This window comes from Hirsutella rhossiliensis (genome assembly GCF_020360975.1).
Source record: "Hirsutella rhossiliensis strain HR02 chromosome Unknown scaffold00001, whole genome shotgun sequence".
Lineage (NCBI taxonomy): Eukaryota > Fungi > Ascomycota > Sordariomycetes > Hypocreales > Ophiocordycipitaceae > Hirsutella > Hirsutella rhossiliensis.
In genome coordinates this window covers 2,860,787-2,876,171 of record NW_025408667.1, presented here as the reverse complement: position 1 = coordinate 2,876,171, position 15,385 = coordinate 2,860,787, and the positions used below count along the sequence as shown (strand labels likewise).

At 58.2% G+C, this 15,385-nt stretch overlaps 5 protein-coding genes across 5 annotated transcripts; 1 reads left to right on the top strand and 4 right to left on the bottom strand.

The window, feature by feature from the left end:
* Positions 1–120: 120 nt before the first annotated feature.
* Positions 121–1,874, bottom strand: HRG_00354 (whi5 like domain-containing protein; the record flags this gene model as incomplete). The annotated part of the gene is made up of 3 exons (XM_044858825.1): positions 121–1,080; positions 1,140–1,343; positions 1,392–1,874. 3 exons carry the CDS (start codon positions 1,872–1,874, stop codon positions 121–123), a joined length of 1,647 nt encoding a protein of 548 aa, XP_044725225.1.
* A 1,312-nt stretch (positions 1,875–3,186) lies between these two features.
* HRG_00353 (putative zinc finger motif, c2HC5-type domain-containing protein) lies at positions 3,187–4,797 on the bottom strand (the record flags this gene model as incomplete). The annotated part of the gene is made up of 3 exons (XM_044858824.1): positions 3,187–4,255; positions 4,316–4,489; positions 4,541–4,797. 3 exons carry the CDS (start codon positions 4,795–4,797, stop codon positions 3,187–3,189), a joined length of 1,500 nt encoding a protein of 499 aa, XP_044725224.1.
* Positions 4,798–5,815: 1,018 nt separating this feature from the next.
* On the top strand, positions 5,816–7,022 carry HRG_00352 (lactate/malate dehydrogenase, NAD binding domain-containing protein; the record flags this gene model as incomplete). Its single annotated transcript, XM_044858823.1, has 3 exons — positions 5,816–5,866; positions 5,970–6,087; positions 6,184–7,022. The coding sequence occupies 3 exons, from the start codon at positions 5,816–5,818 to the stop codon at positions 7,020–7,022; spliced, it is 1,008 nt and encodes a 335-aa protein (XP_044725223.1).
* Positions 7,023–7,733: 711 nt separating this feature from the next.
* Positions 7,734–11,798, bottom strand: HRG_00351 (haloacid dehalogenase-like hydrolase domain-containing protein; the record flags this gene model as incomplete). The annotated part of the gene is made up of 4 exons (XM_044858822.1): positions 7,734–8,277; positions 8,330–10,393; positions 10,472–11,391; positions 11,442–11,798. 4 exons carry the CDS (start codon positions 11,796–11,798, stop codon positions 7,734–7,736), a joined length of 3,885 nt encoding a protein of 1,294 aa, XP_044725222.1.
* Positions 11,799–13,569: 1,771 nt separating this feature from the next.
* Positions 13,570–14,797, bottom strand: HRG_00350 (ATPase family associated with various cellular activities (AAA) domain-containing protein; the record flags this gene model as incomplete). Its single annotated transcript, XM_044858821.1, has 3 exons — positions 13,570–13,906; positions 13,975–14,534; positions 14,735–14,797. The coding sequence occupies 3 exons, from the start codon at positions 14,795–14,797 to the stop codon at positions 13,570–13,572; spliced, it is 960 nt and encodes a 319-aa protein (XP_044725221.1).
* Positions 14,798–15,385: the final 588 nt, after the last annotated feature.

Below are 15,385 nucleotides of genomic sequence, written 5' to 3'. Positions count from 1 at the left end.
TTGAGCCTGGATACTGGAACGGATAGCTGTCAGGGGCGACGTGCGCCAGCGGCAAACGAGAGTCAGTAGGGCGGAGACGGCCAGCAAAAGGCGTAGGCCTGGCTACGTCTCCAGGCCTGGCTACGTCTCCATGGCACTGGCCACGCCTCTCCGGCCCGGAGGCAGTTGAATATCTTCACCGTCAGAGCTGTCGGGTGACTCGGTGCCGGCGCGGTCCAGCATTCGCTCAATGTCCTCGTCTCGCAGGCTCTTTCTCGCGTTGCCTGGAACCATTCCCAGGCCACTAGGCAGTGACAGAGACGCCCTCACATGGGAGCTCGCACCATTCGCCCGTCTCTTGGGGGCTCCGCGGACAGGAGAGAGTAAAGTCGATCGCGGCGAATCCAGGTCCATGGGCGAGCCCGGAGGCGGGGGCATGCCTCCAACCTTCTTACCGGCAGCGACAGGCCGCTGCGTCGGGAGCGCTTTGCGGGGGCCGCTGGGCAGTGCATGCCTTGCGCCGACATTCCGGGGCGGTATGGGCTGCTGAGCGCCTGGGGATATGGAGGGTGAAAAGGTGTGCTTGAGATTTGTCGAGTTCCCCGGGCTGCTCATGAATAGCAGGCTCTCGGCCACGTCCTGCTCCGCTCGTGACATGGACGGCTGGCGTGTGTCGGGTCGCGGAGCCGGGCCTGGCGTGTGCGGAGAGGCCGAAGGTGCGCGGGAGAGCATCGTAGGTGTATACCGAGGATTCGAATTGCGGCGAGCGTTGAGGCTGGATTTGGAAGGAGGTACGGCAGGCTGGATAGAGGCTGCGGCGGCCAGGGCCGGCTTAGCGGGGGATAGCAGCGAAGGCGGCGAGTTGGACTCGCGCCGGGCCCTCGTGGGATTCTGTGGGAAGTGAACGTGAGCCGCCGTAGAAGCCACGGGCTGCCGCGGACTGGTCGAGGCGTCCTGCGGGCGATGCACGGTGTAGGCACTCGAGGTGGGTGACACTGCCTGAGAAGCCAGGGACTCTACCTCATCAAGAGACCGTGACTGCCAGCCGTGGTTAACCTTGACCATGGCGTAGGAGAGGAGCGTCTTGAGTTCGGCAGACAACTGGACAAGACGGTGTTAGCGTAAGCAGGCGATGGGGAGAATGACGGCTGCGGTCGTACTTCGCCAATGTTGCTGCCGGTGGTCGAGGCCATGCTGATGGCGCTCGTGGTCCTCGAGTGTCCTTTTACCGGACTCACGCTGCCGTCACGCGTCTTGACCGCGCCGTCGGCCATGCGCTTCCTCGAGCCGCCGCCACCCGCTTCGTCCGGCACCATCCTGTCCTGGACGGCGGCAACGGCGGAAAGTTGATGCAGCTGGCTTTCCTGGCTGGCGACGTCAAAGACACTCTCGTCGGCGTTTCCTTGTCTGACCGTGGCCTCCTTGGCGCCGTCGTTTCCCCTGCCACCTTCTGTCAGCACTGAGCCGTCGAGGCCGGCACTGGTGTCGCTAGGGGGAGGCGTGACGATCTGATCCGTCGACGTCGTGGCGGCGGATTCTTGGGAGTTTGTCACGGAGCGGGTGAAGCTGTGGGCGGAGCTGGCGGCGCTGCGCTGGTCCATTGGGGGCTGAAGTTGTCGCGGTTTCCGGTCAAGAAGATGACGGCGTAGTTGCTGGCGCGCCGTCATGTCCAAGTCTAGGTCGTCGGACGTCGGTGGTGGTCGGCGATGCGAGGTCGCGACAAGCGCGGGGCGCGACGTGGGATCAGCAGGGTCCCCCCCGCGTGTCCAGCTGTCGTCGCCGGCGAGTGCCCTGGGTATCTTTTCGCCGCGTGTGTCTGCTCCCGAGGAGGATGAGGGCGATGCGGCGGCGTGCGTATTGTGCGGCGAGGTCTCGGCACGCCAGTCAGGCCTCATGGCGTGCAGGCGTGCAGACGGCCGCCGGTTGCTGTCGGTGAGGGTGAGCCCGCTCGGTGGTGAGGGAAGAAAAGGATGCCTGGTCAAGGGCCGGGATCGCCTGGGGCAGCCGAAGGCGATGGATGATGGCGCAGGAAAGGGCGCTCGCAAATGGAGTGGCGAGACGCAGATGCGGGCTGCATGGGAGAGCCGGGGAGCAAAAAAGTGGCAGCCTGAAGGTTGACGACGGGGGTTACGCGGTCCGGTCGCGACGGATGCGGGACGAAGAAGGCACTTCGCAAACGGAGGCAAGAGTACCTGGGAGCTAGGGGGCTGAGTTCTCATGTGGCGGCTTGCGCGGGAAAGGGTACTTTTTCTCTTAGCAGGGCGCCGGCCGCGCAGTACGAGGCGGCACGGGGCCTGAGTTTGGGGCGCTGCGCTACGGGCTCCCACAAGGGGCCTCGAGTTGTCCGCACAGCGGTGGACGAGAAGGCCCGGGGGTGAGTCAGAAGTTGGGATTGCTTTCTGCCACTGGCCAGCTTGTCCAAATGCCACTGGCTATTCCGTACCGAGCATGCTTTGCAAGCCTCTACGACGGTGGCGTGCGCACATACGCGGCCCGGCCCAGAGGAGGGAAAAGTAAAGTCTCCTACAGTTCATCGCGCAGAGGGCGCCGCCAGGTTGCGTCGCATTCGCCGTGTGCCAAGTTGGCCGTACGCAGGTTCCATCGCGTTGAGTCCACTGGCATGTCTGTAAGTACTGTACGGAGTAGGGATGAAACAATTTGCATCTTTCATTCTGTGCCTGTCGCTGGGATGGCCGAGGCAAAGGCGCGAGTGACGCGCAACCTCGTTTCCTTCTTCTTTTCCTTGTCATAGACTCTAGAAGTTCCCCTAATCGATCCTTGACCAAGAAAACAAGGCAAGAAGCAATTAATAAATAAAAACTACTTTGCGCCCATGTGCCGCAGCCGCATGAAAGGCGCCCTGTGACCATTTGTCGCGTGGCCCCTCGGCCCTCCCCAACGGTCTGTTTGGAAGGTCCGGGAGGGTCTGTGGAGCCTGTCGCGCACGCCACTACCCGCGACACGAAGTCACGTGGCCGGCACCACACCCTCGGCCAGTACAGATTAGCTAATGGTATTGGTTCCTTGCCCGTCACCCCGCTTTTCTCACCGATGACACCTCGGCTTGCCCTGTTCAGTGCGGGTCTCGGAGATGACGCTCAAAGACGGTGATTCGTACTCGCGCCAGCTCTGCCTCGTGTCCATACTGGCAACAGAGCGAGCACCACATCTCCCCCATCTTCAGACTGCTCCGCACAGCTGCCGGCCTTACCCGCACCATGGCTCATCTCCTGCCCTTCCTCCGCCGCCGCCCGGTCCGCTATGGCCGTACGCTCCGCCGTCGAGTATGACTGCCTCGTTATCTTCCACGTCGTCCTGCACTCTCCTCCACCCCTTCTTCCGTTCTCTTTGCCCCCGGGGCTCCGGTGTGTCTTTGTCCTCCCCCTTGGGCTCAAACACCGGCCTCATCAGGGCGCCCAGCAAAGGATTGCGACTAAAGGCCCCCCCGGTGCCGCTTGCGTTCCCGCTCCTTTTGCTCAGGGCCTCTGGCGCCGGCCCGGCCTCGTCCTCCTCGTCAGAACTCGCCGGCCGCGTCACGGCCGCCATTTTGCGCACAACTTTGCCACCCACGAGGTCGATGCTAATCACTTGCCGTCGCTTCTCATAGTCAGGCTGCGCGTTCCACTCCATCTCCCGCATAAGCTTCTGCTGCCGCTTCAGCTCCCTCGCCCTGTCCTCCGGGCTAGCCCACATGTTGCCTGTGCCCGTCATGGCTCCGCTGACGTCAAAGTCGGCCGCCTCGTCCCGCACCGTGGTTCGCCGGGCGTTTTGCGCCTGGAAGTCGAGGAGCTTGTCGCGATGCGCCCGGGCCTTGGCCGCCGCCTCGGCCAGAGACGGGCCGCCGTCGCCAGCGTCTGCGTTGCGGGGCTGCGTAAAGGGCGCGGGCGTCTTGGACACGTCTGCTTTGCGGTGAACTGCAGCGTTGACCGTCATGCGCTCTCGCCCGCGCTCGTCTTTGAGCTCCCGCAACATGGCTTGGGCCTCGTCGGCGTTCAAAAGCGGTGACCCGCAAAAGGTGCATTGGCCTAGGCCCTCCTTGATGCAAATGACCTTGCCGCAGGAGAGGCAATTTGGCGCGGCGCTTTGCAAGGGATGTCTGGTAGCGACGCAATTGCATTTCCGCCTCTTGCCGTTGTCCATGGTAGGGTTCGTCGTGATTTCAAGCGCTCGGATCGCGGCGTCTAGATCAGAGAGTGCCGTAGACTGACCGGCCATAGGCATGCCACCCGGAATGGCCACCTTGGCGCTGGTGCCCCCGGATGGTTTCGGAGTCGAGCTCCGGGAGGGCGGGTTTGACTTTGCCTTGGCCTTGGCGAGGCCGTCTGATATCAGGTACCCGGCAGCCGATGCATGCTGCTTGGGGGGCGGCTGGACAGGAGTCTGTACTGACGGCGTGGCTGCTCGAGAGGCATTGCTGCTGCCGGGCGCGCTATCTCGCTTGGGAATGTATTCGATGTCCTGATTCTTCTTGTATGCCGTGGTCGCCGGCCCTTGATACTCTGGTAGCTTCCTAGCCGCCGGGGTGTGTATGGCCGAGCCCTTTTTCTTCTTTGTCTCTCGCTTGGCTTTCGGCGCGGATCTAGGGGGCTCCGATGCCGAACCCGAGTCGCCAGCCGTCGCCGATGATGTCGGTGCCGCTGGTGCTCTTCTATGCGAGTTGAACGACGAGATGAAGTCGACGGCGAGGGGTGAATCGCCGAGCAAGTCGTGGAAGTGGGTGGCGGCCTCGGGCTTGGACAGGCTTGCGGCGTAGTCGAGCACCTGCTGAAGTTCTTCTTCAGGTAGGGGCAGCAGCTGGGAGAGCTGCGCACGGGACATGGCGCGTCGGGAGTGCTGAGCAGCGATGCTGATGACGACGGATGGGAGCGTTTGGCAGATGCGTCGTCGCTGAAAAGGTACTCGTGGAGGAGGTACATATCCGCCGCTTAGCCTGAGAAAAGTACTATCTTAGCATTGCTAGGCGCCACCCAGCACCAAGGCGAGATAGCTCGGTACTTCGAGCTGGGTGAGTCAGACGGCGAGGAGGCGGCCGAGCTCGTGAAGCTCATCAAACGCCCTCGGACTCTCCCTGTGCCTTGAATCGAGCCTAACGCCGATGATGCATCTAATACCAATCGTGCAGGCGGTCAAGAACGAATAGCCGATGCCGATCCAAGTGCAGCAGTTCATGCCCATGTCCATTGAGTCTGGGCGGCGTCGTGAGACTCTGCAGTCCGGAGACAGTGTTATTAGCACTAACCATGGTTGAGCTCCGTTTCCTCATCACTAATTACTGGCCTCTCTCGATTATGTACAGCAAGCCCCAACCCTGCTTGCTGAGATGAACCTACAAGTCAACAGTGGCGCCTCAATGCGTGACGCCCTGTGTTGGTGCCTGTCCGTGTGCCCTCTGCCAGCCGAGGCCCGCTTTTGCTACGTCTTGTTCCGACCTGAAGATGCTGTAATTACAGGCATGTCAATTGGTATTGGCGAATAAACTTAAACTCGTCAACGCCTCGTCCTCAACATCAACTCAAGAGCAGTAACTTTCAGGCTAGTAAAAGAGCACCCTCCCCCTTCTGTTATCAGTCGTACCGCCTCTAATAATCGGCGTCCGTATTAAGCCTCGCACTCTATCTCCTAACACTGCCTAACACTGTGCCGGCGCCTTCGCCGGGATTCGCCGAGCTATACCCGATCGAGCCAAGCAAGCTTCCGATCCATCTTTTTTCTTCCTTTCCTCTCCGTCTGCCCCATCGCCGTCCTCACCACACCAGACCACGTCTGCCTCCCAATTGCTGCTCTCCGCCTTTTCATTTCCCTACGATACCCTCGTATTCATACATCGTCCTCCATCATGTTCGCTGCCAAGATCCAGCGCCGGGCCTTTTCCGCCTCCGCGCGCAACGTGGGTCCCCCTTCTCAACCGTCTCAGCACCCAACACGGCCGGGGAAGCCTGACCATAGCTCCCTCCGATGTGCTTTGCTGACTGACATCTCGTCGCTTGCAGCTCTCCAAAGTCGCCGTCCTCGGTGCCGCTGGCGGCATTGGCCAGCCCCTCTCCCTGCTGCTCAAGATGAACCCCAGAGTCACCGACCTAGCCCTCTACGATATCCGTCTTGCTCCCGGTACGTTGCCACCGAGCACCCATCCGCCCCTTTTGCTCGCCTCAAGCTCCTCTCGCAAGCCCGAATAGATCCTCAGCTGACCACCTCGTCTACCAGGCGTTGCCGCCGATGTCGCCCACATCAACACAAAGTCCACGGTTAAGGGCTACGACGCTACCCCTAGTGGCCTCGCCGACTGCCTCAAGGGCTCCGAGGTGGTCCTTATCCCCGCCGGTGTGCCCCGCAAGCCCGGCATGACGCGTGACGACCTCTTCAACACAAACGCCTCCATCGTCCGCGATCTCGCCAAGGCCGTTGCCGAGTCCGCCCCCAAGGCCAAGGTGCTCATCATCTCTAACCCCGTCAACTCGACCGTCCCCATCTGCGCAGAGGTCTTCAAGTCCAAGGGCGTCTACAACCCCAAGACGCTCTTCGGCGTCACCACCCTTGACGTCGTCCGCGCCAGCCGCTTTGTTTCCGAGATCAAGGGCACCGACCCCAAAGACGAGAATATCACCGTCGTCGGCGGTCACTCGGGCGTCACCATCGTCCCTCTCTTCAGCCAAAGCAAGCACCCCGACCTGAGCTCCAACGCCGAGCTCGTCAAGCGCGTCCAGTTTGGCGGCGACGAGGTCGTCAAGGCCAAGGACGGCGCCGGCTCCGCCACCCTGTCCATGGCCATGGCCGGCGCCCGCATGGCCGAGTCCCTGCTCCGGGCCGCCCAGGGCGAGAAGGGTGTCGTCGAGCCCACTTTTGTCGACTCGCCCCTGTACAAGGACCAGGGCATCGACTTCTTCAGCAGCAAGGTCGAGCTCGGCCCCAACGGCGTCGAGAAGATCCTGCCCCTTGGCAAGCTCGACGCCGCCGAGGAGAAGCTCCTCGAGGCCTGCCTGAGCGACCTCAAGAAGAACATTGAAAAGGGCGTTGCCTTTGTCGCCCAGAACCCCGGCAAATAAGTGTCGCACCGCTCCCAAAACAGCACGTCTTCCGCCGCTTCAGCCCACTCCGACCTCACAGCCAGCTGGGAGCGCACCGTGAAGAGGCTTTAAACGAAGCGAGGACGGTAATGAGGAGGTGAGTCTGACTGATGTGCTGCCGCCGGGCAGCATTGGTCGGGCCTCGTGAGGAATTGGCATAGGCGGAACGCAATCTACCCTGCTGTTCAATAGTCGTTCTCGACTCTTGTTGAGTCTCGTGTATTATAGCAGATCAAAAAGTTCGCGTCAAGCCTCTTTGGTCCTGTCTCGTCATGGTCTTGAATTCCCTTGCTGGAGAGCCTACATGTGACAGTGTGGGAAAAGTAGTCGCGTCCGGCGATTCCATGCCATCCCCCCTATAATCGTGACAGAAGGAAAGACTCTATTGGACTCTGCCGTGATTTTACAGTCCGCCAAGATACCCCCGGCAAATCGACCCATATCGTCTATGTTCTATCCCCCTGCTCTCCACCTCCCGGGAGGAGTCCCTTGCAATAGTGATCGAGAAAAATCACCCAAGATAGAGAATCTCAAGGCCGGATACAGCAGCCTGCCTCGCCCGCACCGTGAGGTGAGAGTTCGAGGGCAACGCCCTACCAGGGGCTCCAGCCCGAGCGCGAGGCTGGACTTGGGCCGCTCGTTCCTCTTTCCACATACACACACACGCGCGCGCGCATACACACAGCATCTCTACTGTGTCCGCTGCTGACCGCCTCTCCACTCTCGCAGCTTCCTCTTGCGATCCTCGACCTGGCGCTCAAACGCAGCCACCTTTTCCAGGCGCTTCGCCTCCTCCTCCTCGGCCTTCTTCTGCTCAATGACCGCCTTGCGCGCAGCTTCTCTCTCGAGCTGCTCCGGCCGACGGTCGGCAATGTCGCGCGGGCGGTAGTCACTAAAGCCCATCTTGAGGCCCTTTTCAATGATGAAGCACAGGACGTAGTCGATGACCATGCAGGCCGCCATCTTCATCTTGAACTCCTCGGTAAAGGGCACGAGCTTCATGCCCTGGTTGATCTCGGGCACCAGTTCCAGAGCGCAGACAAAGGCGAGACCGGAGACGCCGACGATTCCGTAATACATGGCCCTGTTCTCCGAGAGGGACTCGCGGAATGGCCGGCCCTGGTAGTTGATGGCAAAGGTTGAGATCTGCTGGATGAGCTGAAGGAGATAGACGGCCGAGTTGAGCAGGGACGGCTCGAATTCAGCCTCGAGGTCCAGGCCATCGGTAGAGCGCCTATAGCAGGTTAGTCGGCATCGAACCAATTCGTATCAGCGGGAAAACCCACGGGGCAATCTTGTCGCAGAGTCGGGCAATATAGATAAGGGTGGCAATGTGAATGGCGAACTGCCCCAGGATAGAGCCAATGATATATGTGTTGAAAATGTTGGGCTGAGGGCGTTCTTTGCTGAGGCCCTCAACCACGCGAGCTCGAGAGATGCTTAAGAAGCAAACCGACATGAGCATGCCGCTGATGGTGTACTGGGTGTCGCCAAACTTAATGCCCTCGAGATACAGGACAGACAGCGAGTAGGCACTGATGAGGCAGTTCAGGGCGAGAATCTTGTACATCTGGATCGTAGCCACGAGCGTGCAGCGACCCTGGCGAATAATGTTGGGGACGGCAATGACATCTCGGAGCTTGGACGTGAACGGTGCAGCGACGGAAGCATCGCCCAGCTTCAGCGTTGGCGGCTCATCGTCGCCAAGCTCAGCCTCGAGCATGCCCGAGGCGAGCTTGTCGGCGAAATTGGCGGCCTTCTTGCTCGCCTCGACCTGTCGGGCGTTCCGGGGTTCATTCGCGTTGACGAGGCTCTGGGCGTTCGGAGAGACAATCGTCTCCGTCGGATGACCCTGAATCCTTGCGTATTCCTCCGGCGTCATGTTCTTGCTCTTTGCCTCGCGCTCAACGGCCTTTGCGTAGTTGGGGTTGCTAGGGCCGGGTGGGAAGAGATGAGCGATCATGACAGGGACAGGCGGGGCGGGTTGGTTGAAACGCTTCATGAGGTCGCATTGCTTCTGATACATCTCCTTCATCCTGGTGTTGCGGGCGTGTTCGGCAATGCGGGACAGGTCTTCCTTGGTGCCGTTGAGCAGCGCAATGCCAATATGGGCCTGCTTGAGGGCTCCGACATCGTTGGTGCCGTCGCCAGCCATCAGAGTGTAGTAGCCCATATCTTTGAGACCAAGCAGTATTTCCTCCTTTTGCTTTGGGGAGACTCGAGCGTAAACCCATGTGTGTCGCAACAGGGATTTCCAACCCGACTGGTCCTTGAACTTGGCCAAGGCATATCCCGTCACGCAGAGGTCCTTGGTTTTGAGGACTTCGGGGTCAATAGGCTTGGATGGATCGACCGAGATGCTGACCTTATCATCGACACTCTTCCAAACAAGCTTCTGCCCGCTAGCGTTATCTTCGGGCGCATCCAGAATCAGAACCTCGCGATCCACAATCTCGACCTCACGGGCGACGTGGACGGCCGTGAGGGGATTGTCTCCAGTGATCATGACCACGCGATGGCTGCTTTCGTTGAGCATCTGGACAGCCTCCTTGGCGTCTTCTTTCAAAGGGCAGTGCAAGACGAGGAACCCAGCAAATGTGAGGTCGCATTCCACCTTTTCACGCTTCAGGTCGTTGATCTTGCCGGCGCCGAGCTCAGAGTCCACGGTAAGCTGCTTGTAAGCGAGGGCGAGAACACGGGATCCTTTGCGGGTGAAGTATTTGTACGTCTCTTCGTAGTCGGCGGGCACATGGACCAGCATCTTCATGATGGTCTCTGGTGCGCCCTTGACACCGACGAAGGTACCCTTTATTTTCTTGCCAGCCGCCGAGTTGGAGCCATGAACCGTGGCCACGGAGCTTTGGCGCTTGAGGGCAGACGAGAACTGAAACCGACGCTTGATCTGAACGGTGCCCTGCGTACTGCCCGCTTTGTTGATGCTTGAAAGTGTGTCGTTGCGGCCAAGAGTCCACCCGAGCGACGAAAGGGTGGCCTTTTCCATTGGATCACCAACAATATCTCCCTCGTCGAGCTTGACCAGTGCGTGTGCCGTCGCGAGCACGAGCTGGGTCTCGAGGCCGGCTTTTACTACTGCCGTCATGTTGGAGTGGGCGCCATCAGCCTCCTTCTTGTCAGGGATATCGGAGTTGGCGAGGCCCAAGCCGGCAATGCCCTCGACGACCAGGTCCTCGCCGGTAAGAGTCCCGGTCTTGTCAAAACATGCGACATCGATGCGGCCACCGTAAGGAATACGGAAGGGCTCAGTACAGAAGATGGCGAGCTTGGAGAGGGCTGCCAAACTCGTGTTGACGGCCAGGCTGAGCTCCATGGGCAACTCGGGAGGAACAACGCTGGTGACGATCAAGATGCAATCCAGCAAGAGTTTGGAGCGCTTGCGATTTTTGCGAACACCCTCGTCCCAGACGTACCACGAAGCAGCGAGCGCAAAGATGAGGAGAAACAGGATGAAGAGCAGAGCCTCGAAGTTGTTGGCGGAGACACGCTCGGTGGAGTAGATCATGGTCCGGACCAGACTGCCCTGAGAGGTTTCGAATCCCGTCTTGACGACGACTGCCATGGCGCCGTTGTCGGGGGGTGGGGGAACTCCAGAAGCAAGCGTCGACTTCTCCTGATCAGGGCTGCCATGGGTTACCTGGAGAACCTTCGTGCCACCCCAGAGAAAGGCGTTCTTGTCCAATCCGTCGGGATCGAGAGGAGCATCCGCCGGACGTAGCCGTATGGAATCCTTGAGCAAAGGGGTGCTCTCTCCCGAGAGCATGGCCTCGTTGACAATGGCAGTGCCCTCGACGAGCAGCATGTCACAAGCAACGCCACTATCCTCCCTGGTTCGGCCGGCCGACACGAGATCGCCAGGGAGAAGGGCGTCGGTCTGGATCTCTGTCCATTTGCCCAGACGGAAAACCCAAATATCGTAGGGCTTGATGCTCATGCCGCGGAACTCGTTGAGGGTGCGCTGACGCTGCCAGACGACGGTGCTCTCGAAGGCGACCAGCATGAAGAGGGTGAATAGCGAATAGTACCAGTATTCGTCGAGGAGCCACAGTCCGACACAGAAGATCTGGAAGACGAAGAAAGGCGCGACTGCATGCTCCTTGAAGAGCTCGGTAAATGTGGGAACGGGGATATCAAAGGTATTTCTGCCGTAATGCTGCTCAACACGAGTGATTTCCGATTGCTTTTCGAAGCCGCGGCTTGACTGGAAGCGGCCGATGGCGGGTTTCGGTTCGGCGTCGAGGTCATACTTGAGCGGACTGAAAGACTTGGTATCGGGATTGTAGAGGAATCGGCGTTTCTGGAAGAGAAAGGATAGATTTGTCTTGCCGCCAACCTGGTCCTGGGGTCAGCTCATGTCCAGATAAGTGCTTTTGCAGCGCTTACCTTGTCGCGAACCAGCTTGCTAATCTCCCCAGAACCGGCGTTTGCGATGGGAAGAACCTTGATGAGCTGGGCATCCTGGACATCCTTGGCCTTTGATGCCGTGAAGCGCGCGTCGAGGCCGACGCTCCAATGCGTGCTCAACCAGACGAGCGACTGGACGGTGATGATGGTGCCGCACCAGACAAAAGTCCACTCGGGGGCGCCAATGTAGGCGTCGTAGAGGTCGGGCGTCAGGTAGTAGCGCAGGAAGACGGGCCAGACGATGACGAAGGGCCAGACGTAGGTATGGAAGTGGAAAGGGAGCGGGCGCAGCAGCTCGGCATGCTCGATCTGGGCACTGTCGACGAGAGGCGCCATGACGACGGCGGCCGCCAGGTGGCAGACTCAGGCTCGGCGAAGGGTATGTAAGATGTAGAAGAAACCGAGAGTCTAACAAGGCAGAATGAGTGACGGAGCAGGCCGCGCTGCCTCTACCGGGGGCCGGGGGGGGGAGGGGGGTTTGAAGATGGGTGGTGGGAGGTTGAGGAAAGAAAAAGCCAAAGTATCTCCAAGCACGGAGTTGGTAAGGCATCTGTACCTTACGTACTGTCTCCGTCTTAACTGGGTCAAGTCTCGCCGGGTACCCTGGTGCTCCTGTATGTAGCCTGCCATGAGGTCTGAAGAAAACATGCTCCCGCGCCCCTACCCCCTACCCCCTCTTCCAAACACCAAACCTCTCTTACAGTACAGGATAGGTGCAGAGGGGAGCGTGTTTTTTCCCTTTTTTTTTCAGACCGCGCGCCTGCGAGATACGCCAAGATACATTCGCCTTCGAGCAGGGTCCAGTGCGGCTCGGGATCGCCTCGGTAGGTACTGTAATTACTAATACCTACTACCTACTAGTACCTGCTCCTTAGATCCTATAGGTAATTATCCCTTTAACAGTGGGGGAGCCCCAGGTCGCTGACTGGGAAGTTGTCTAATGAGAATGCTGTGCTTTAAGCGGTACTCGAGCTCACTACCTAGTAAAGCCCGCTATAAAAGAAGTCTTGCTAGCCTTGTCGATACTTATCGCTTCGTGGTGAATTCCTAGAATCGCAGCCAGTAGCAAGCGTAACTAATACCTACGTACTGTGGGCTGTGTGGCCTGGGGGCTCCCTCCACTGCCAAAGGGATCAACGCGCTTCAAAAATCAAGGCACAGTACGTACCTTCGCGTCTGCCCGATGGATGCGTCGGACCTCCGGCAAGCATCATTAAAACTTTGGCTGCTTGCATTCACAAAATAAATAATAAAAATACCTCGATCAAGGCCTTTGTGTTCGTATTGTGGCAGCGTGAGACATTGACACCTGCGTATTTGCACAAGTTTAAAGAGTGAGACAGAATCCCATGTGCCCCTGCAGCACCGTCAGGATTGCGCATGTGTCCCTGCTTGTAGGTGTTAAACCAGTCATATTATCCTCCAACAAAATTGGAGGCACCTCCGTTAGAGATGACTGGTTGGTATTGTGGTATATTTCTCTACAGTAGGAGTCTCGCAATGCAAGATTATACTGAGTACATTGCGATCTTTAGTCCTCACTCATGTACATGAACCTGGGCTAACTATCAAAGAAACCACTTTCTTACAAGCCTGTCTAAAGCCCGCTGAACCCTCCGTCTTTTGGGACCAAGCTCGATATTCCGACAACTCAAGAAATTTGTCTCTCACAGAAGAGGACCATACGCACACCTACACTTGAATGTTAGAGTTTTGTCGCGAAACAGCGTCTCACTTTGCCGATAAGTTACGATTCGTCCGAGACAATTTGATGAATACAGCAGCTATTGACACGCCATAAAGACAAGTGCTATAGATCGCCGTTGTCCAATGCCCGTGTGCACAAAACGTAGCCCAAGGAAACTTGCAAAGAAGAGACCATTTGAGAAAAGGCAGGATCGTCTCCTTTTTGTACTCTCGAACTCCATGTCCCGAGCTCGTCCGTGCTCGTCTCAGAGTTGCCCAACCTGGTGTATATCATACAAGCGTGCCAGAAGACCTCAATCGTCCCTCCGGGCCTACATGCTTGTAGCTGTGCGCCCTCCAAGACCAGAGAAATAAATCGGCCGCAATGAATAACATACGAGATCCTCTTCATCACAAGCCTTTAGCATCCAATCCCATTGTTGCCTTTATTACCGTGCGGACTTGCTGCAAACCCAGCTGGGTCTCTCCATGCACAGCGAGCAGCGTCGCAATCTTTGATCACGTTCTTGATCTGCCTCCCGTTCAGAGGCAGTTGTGCGAGCCGCCGGTACAGCTCGTCTGTCAAGCCGTTTCCTTGCTGCGAGTGCGACGTAAGCCGTCTCCAGATGTGCTCATTTGCATTCGCATCCAGTTCTGGATAGTGCAGCGTTGGGTGAATCCTGCTGTGGAACCCTTGGTCGATCGTGTTGGCGCGATTCGACGTCATGATGAGAATGCCGCGATAATGCTCAATCATGCTGCGAGTGCGCGCATTGTCAGTCTGATGAGTCACACTAGACCGAGGGAAGGGGAAGATCAGACTTACCGAAGAAACAAGGCGACAATCTCGTTGTGTCCCAGCTGACTGGTCTGGCGCTGCTGCAGAAACACATCACACTCGTCAAAGAGCAGGATGGCCTTCCACCCCTCAGCGAGCCTCAAAACAGTTTTCAGGCGGTTCTCAACATCGTAGGCATCTTTGCCAAGCTCACCCGCACCCAGCATGTAAAGAGGCCGCCTCACTTTGTCGGCTATGGCCTCTGCGGTCAACGCTTTCCCCGTGCCAGGATTGCCGGCCAGCAACAGGACAATGCTGACTCCTTTCCCCTCGACAATTTCGTCAAACCCGCCTTTGTCGCGCATCTGCCCACTGACGAATGCCTCGACAATATACTTGTAGCCACTCTCACGGGGCTCTGCATCAACCGGATCGTATAGCAGCTGAAAGAATGCAGCAGACTCGGGGTCTTTCTGCCTCTGATGCTCGAGGAACTTGGTGAGGCGTTCCCAACGATATGAGAATCGGCGAAATGGTGCCTTGAAGACGACGCTCTTCAATGACGCCGTGATTCCCCTGTATCCTTTGAAGACTTTATCAAATGTGGTCTTCAGACGGAGACTCTGCACGACTATCGAGTCAAGAGTGAGTAGTTTCCCCTCCTCGTGGTTCTTGCGCATTCGGAACCCTCAGGAAGCTGCTGAGTCTCCCAGGGCTCCTGAGCCTCCCCGGGGGCAGAGGCCCAAGAGCCTGGAGCCGCGCCCTCGCCCGGGTTCAGAGAAGCCATCGCATCCGGTAAAGGCCATACTCCAGGGGCCGACGGACTGCTGAGATTTTCAGAGATCTGGTTGTCTTGATCAGAATTCTCCATGATTGTTGGAGATGTCAATGATTTGGTAAAATCGTGCTTTTTGGTTTGGACACTGCTGGTCTCGCTATGAGCTCGTCTCATGCCCACCTTTTAATATTTCGCGAAGATTCCGCCAGGTCAATGGAGAGAAATCATTCAGCTAATCAGCAAACGCAGTGCGCTACAGGGGTAAGGGAACAACAGACCTGCCATAAGCCCAGCAGTACATTATATTATAACCCCAATACAGGGAGTACAGCATCATCAGTATATCTTCGTTGTTTAAGAAGGGATTGAGAATCTCCCCCTGCCCTGGAGGGGAGTGAGTCCTGCGGTCTTCTTAAAGCTCGTGTTTGTGTTGTCTGTTCCGAAGCTCGAAGATGAATTTCCTTTACCTCCGCTGGAGCTTCAAGATGCTTGATAATAAGTATCGTCTGCTGTTTCATTTCCGGGAGGCGGAGGAACCGTTAGACGCCTCGAAACAGGCGCCCCGCCGGTGCTTCGCTCGGTTTGGGAGTATGAGCAGCGGGACACGACCGCGCACCCCGTGTCGATGCTGTTGGTCCGCATCCTGTTCGCCAAGGTCAACAGCCCGAGCCGGCTTCGGTC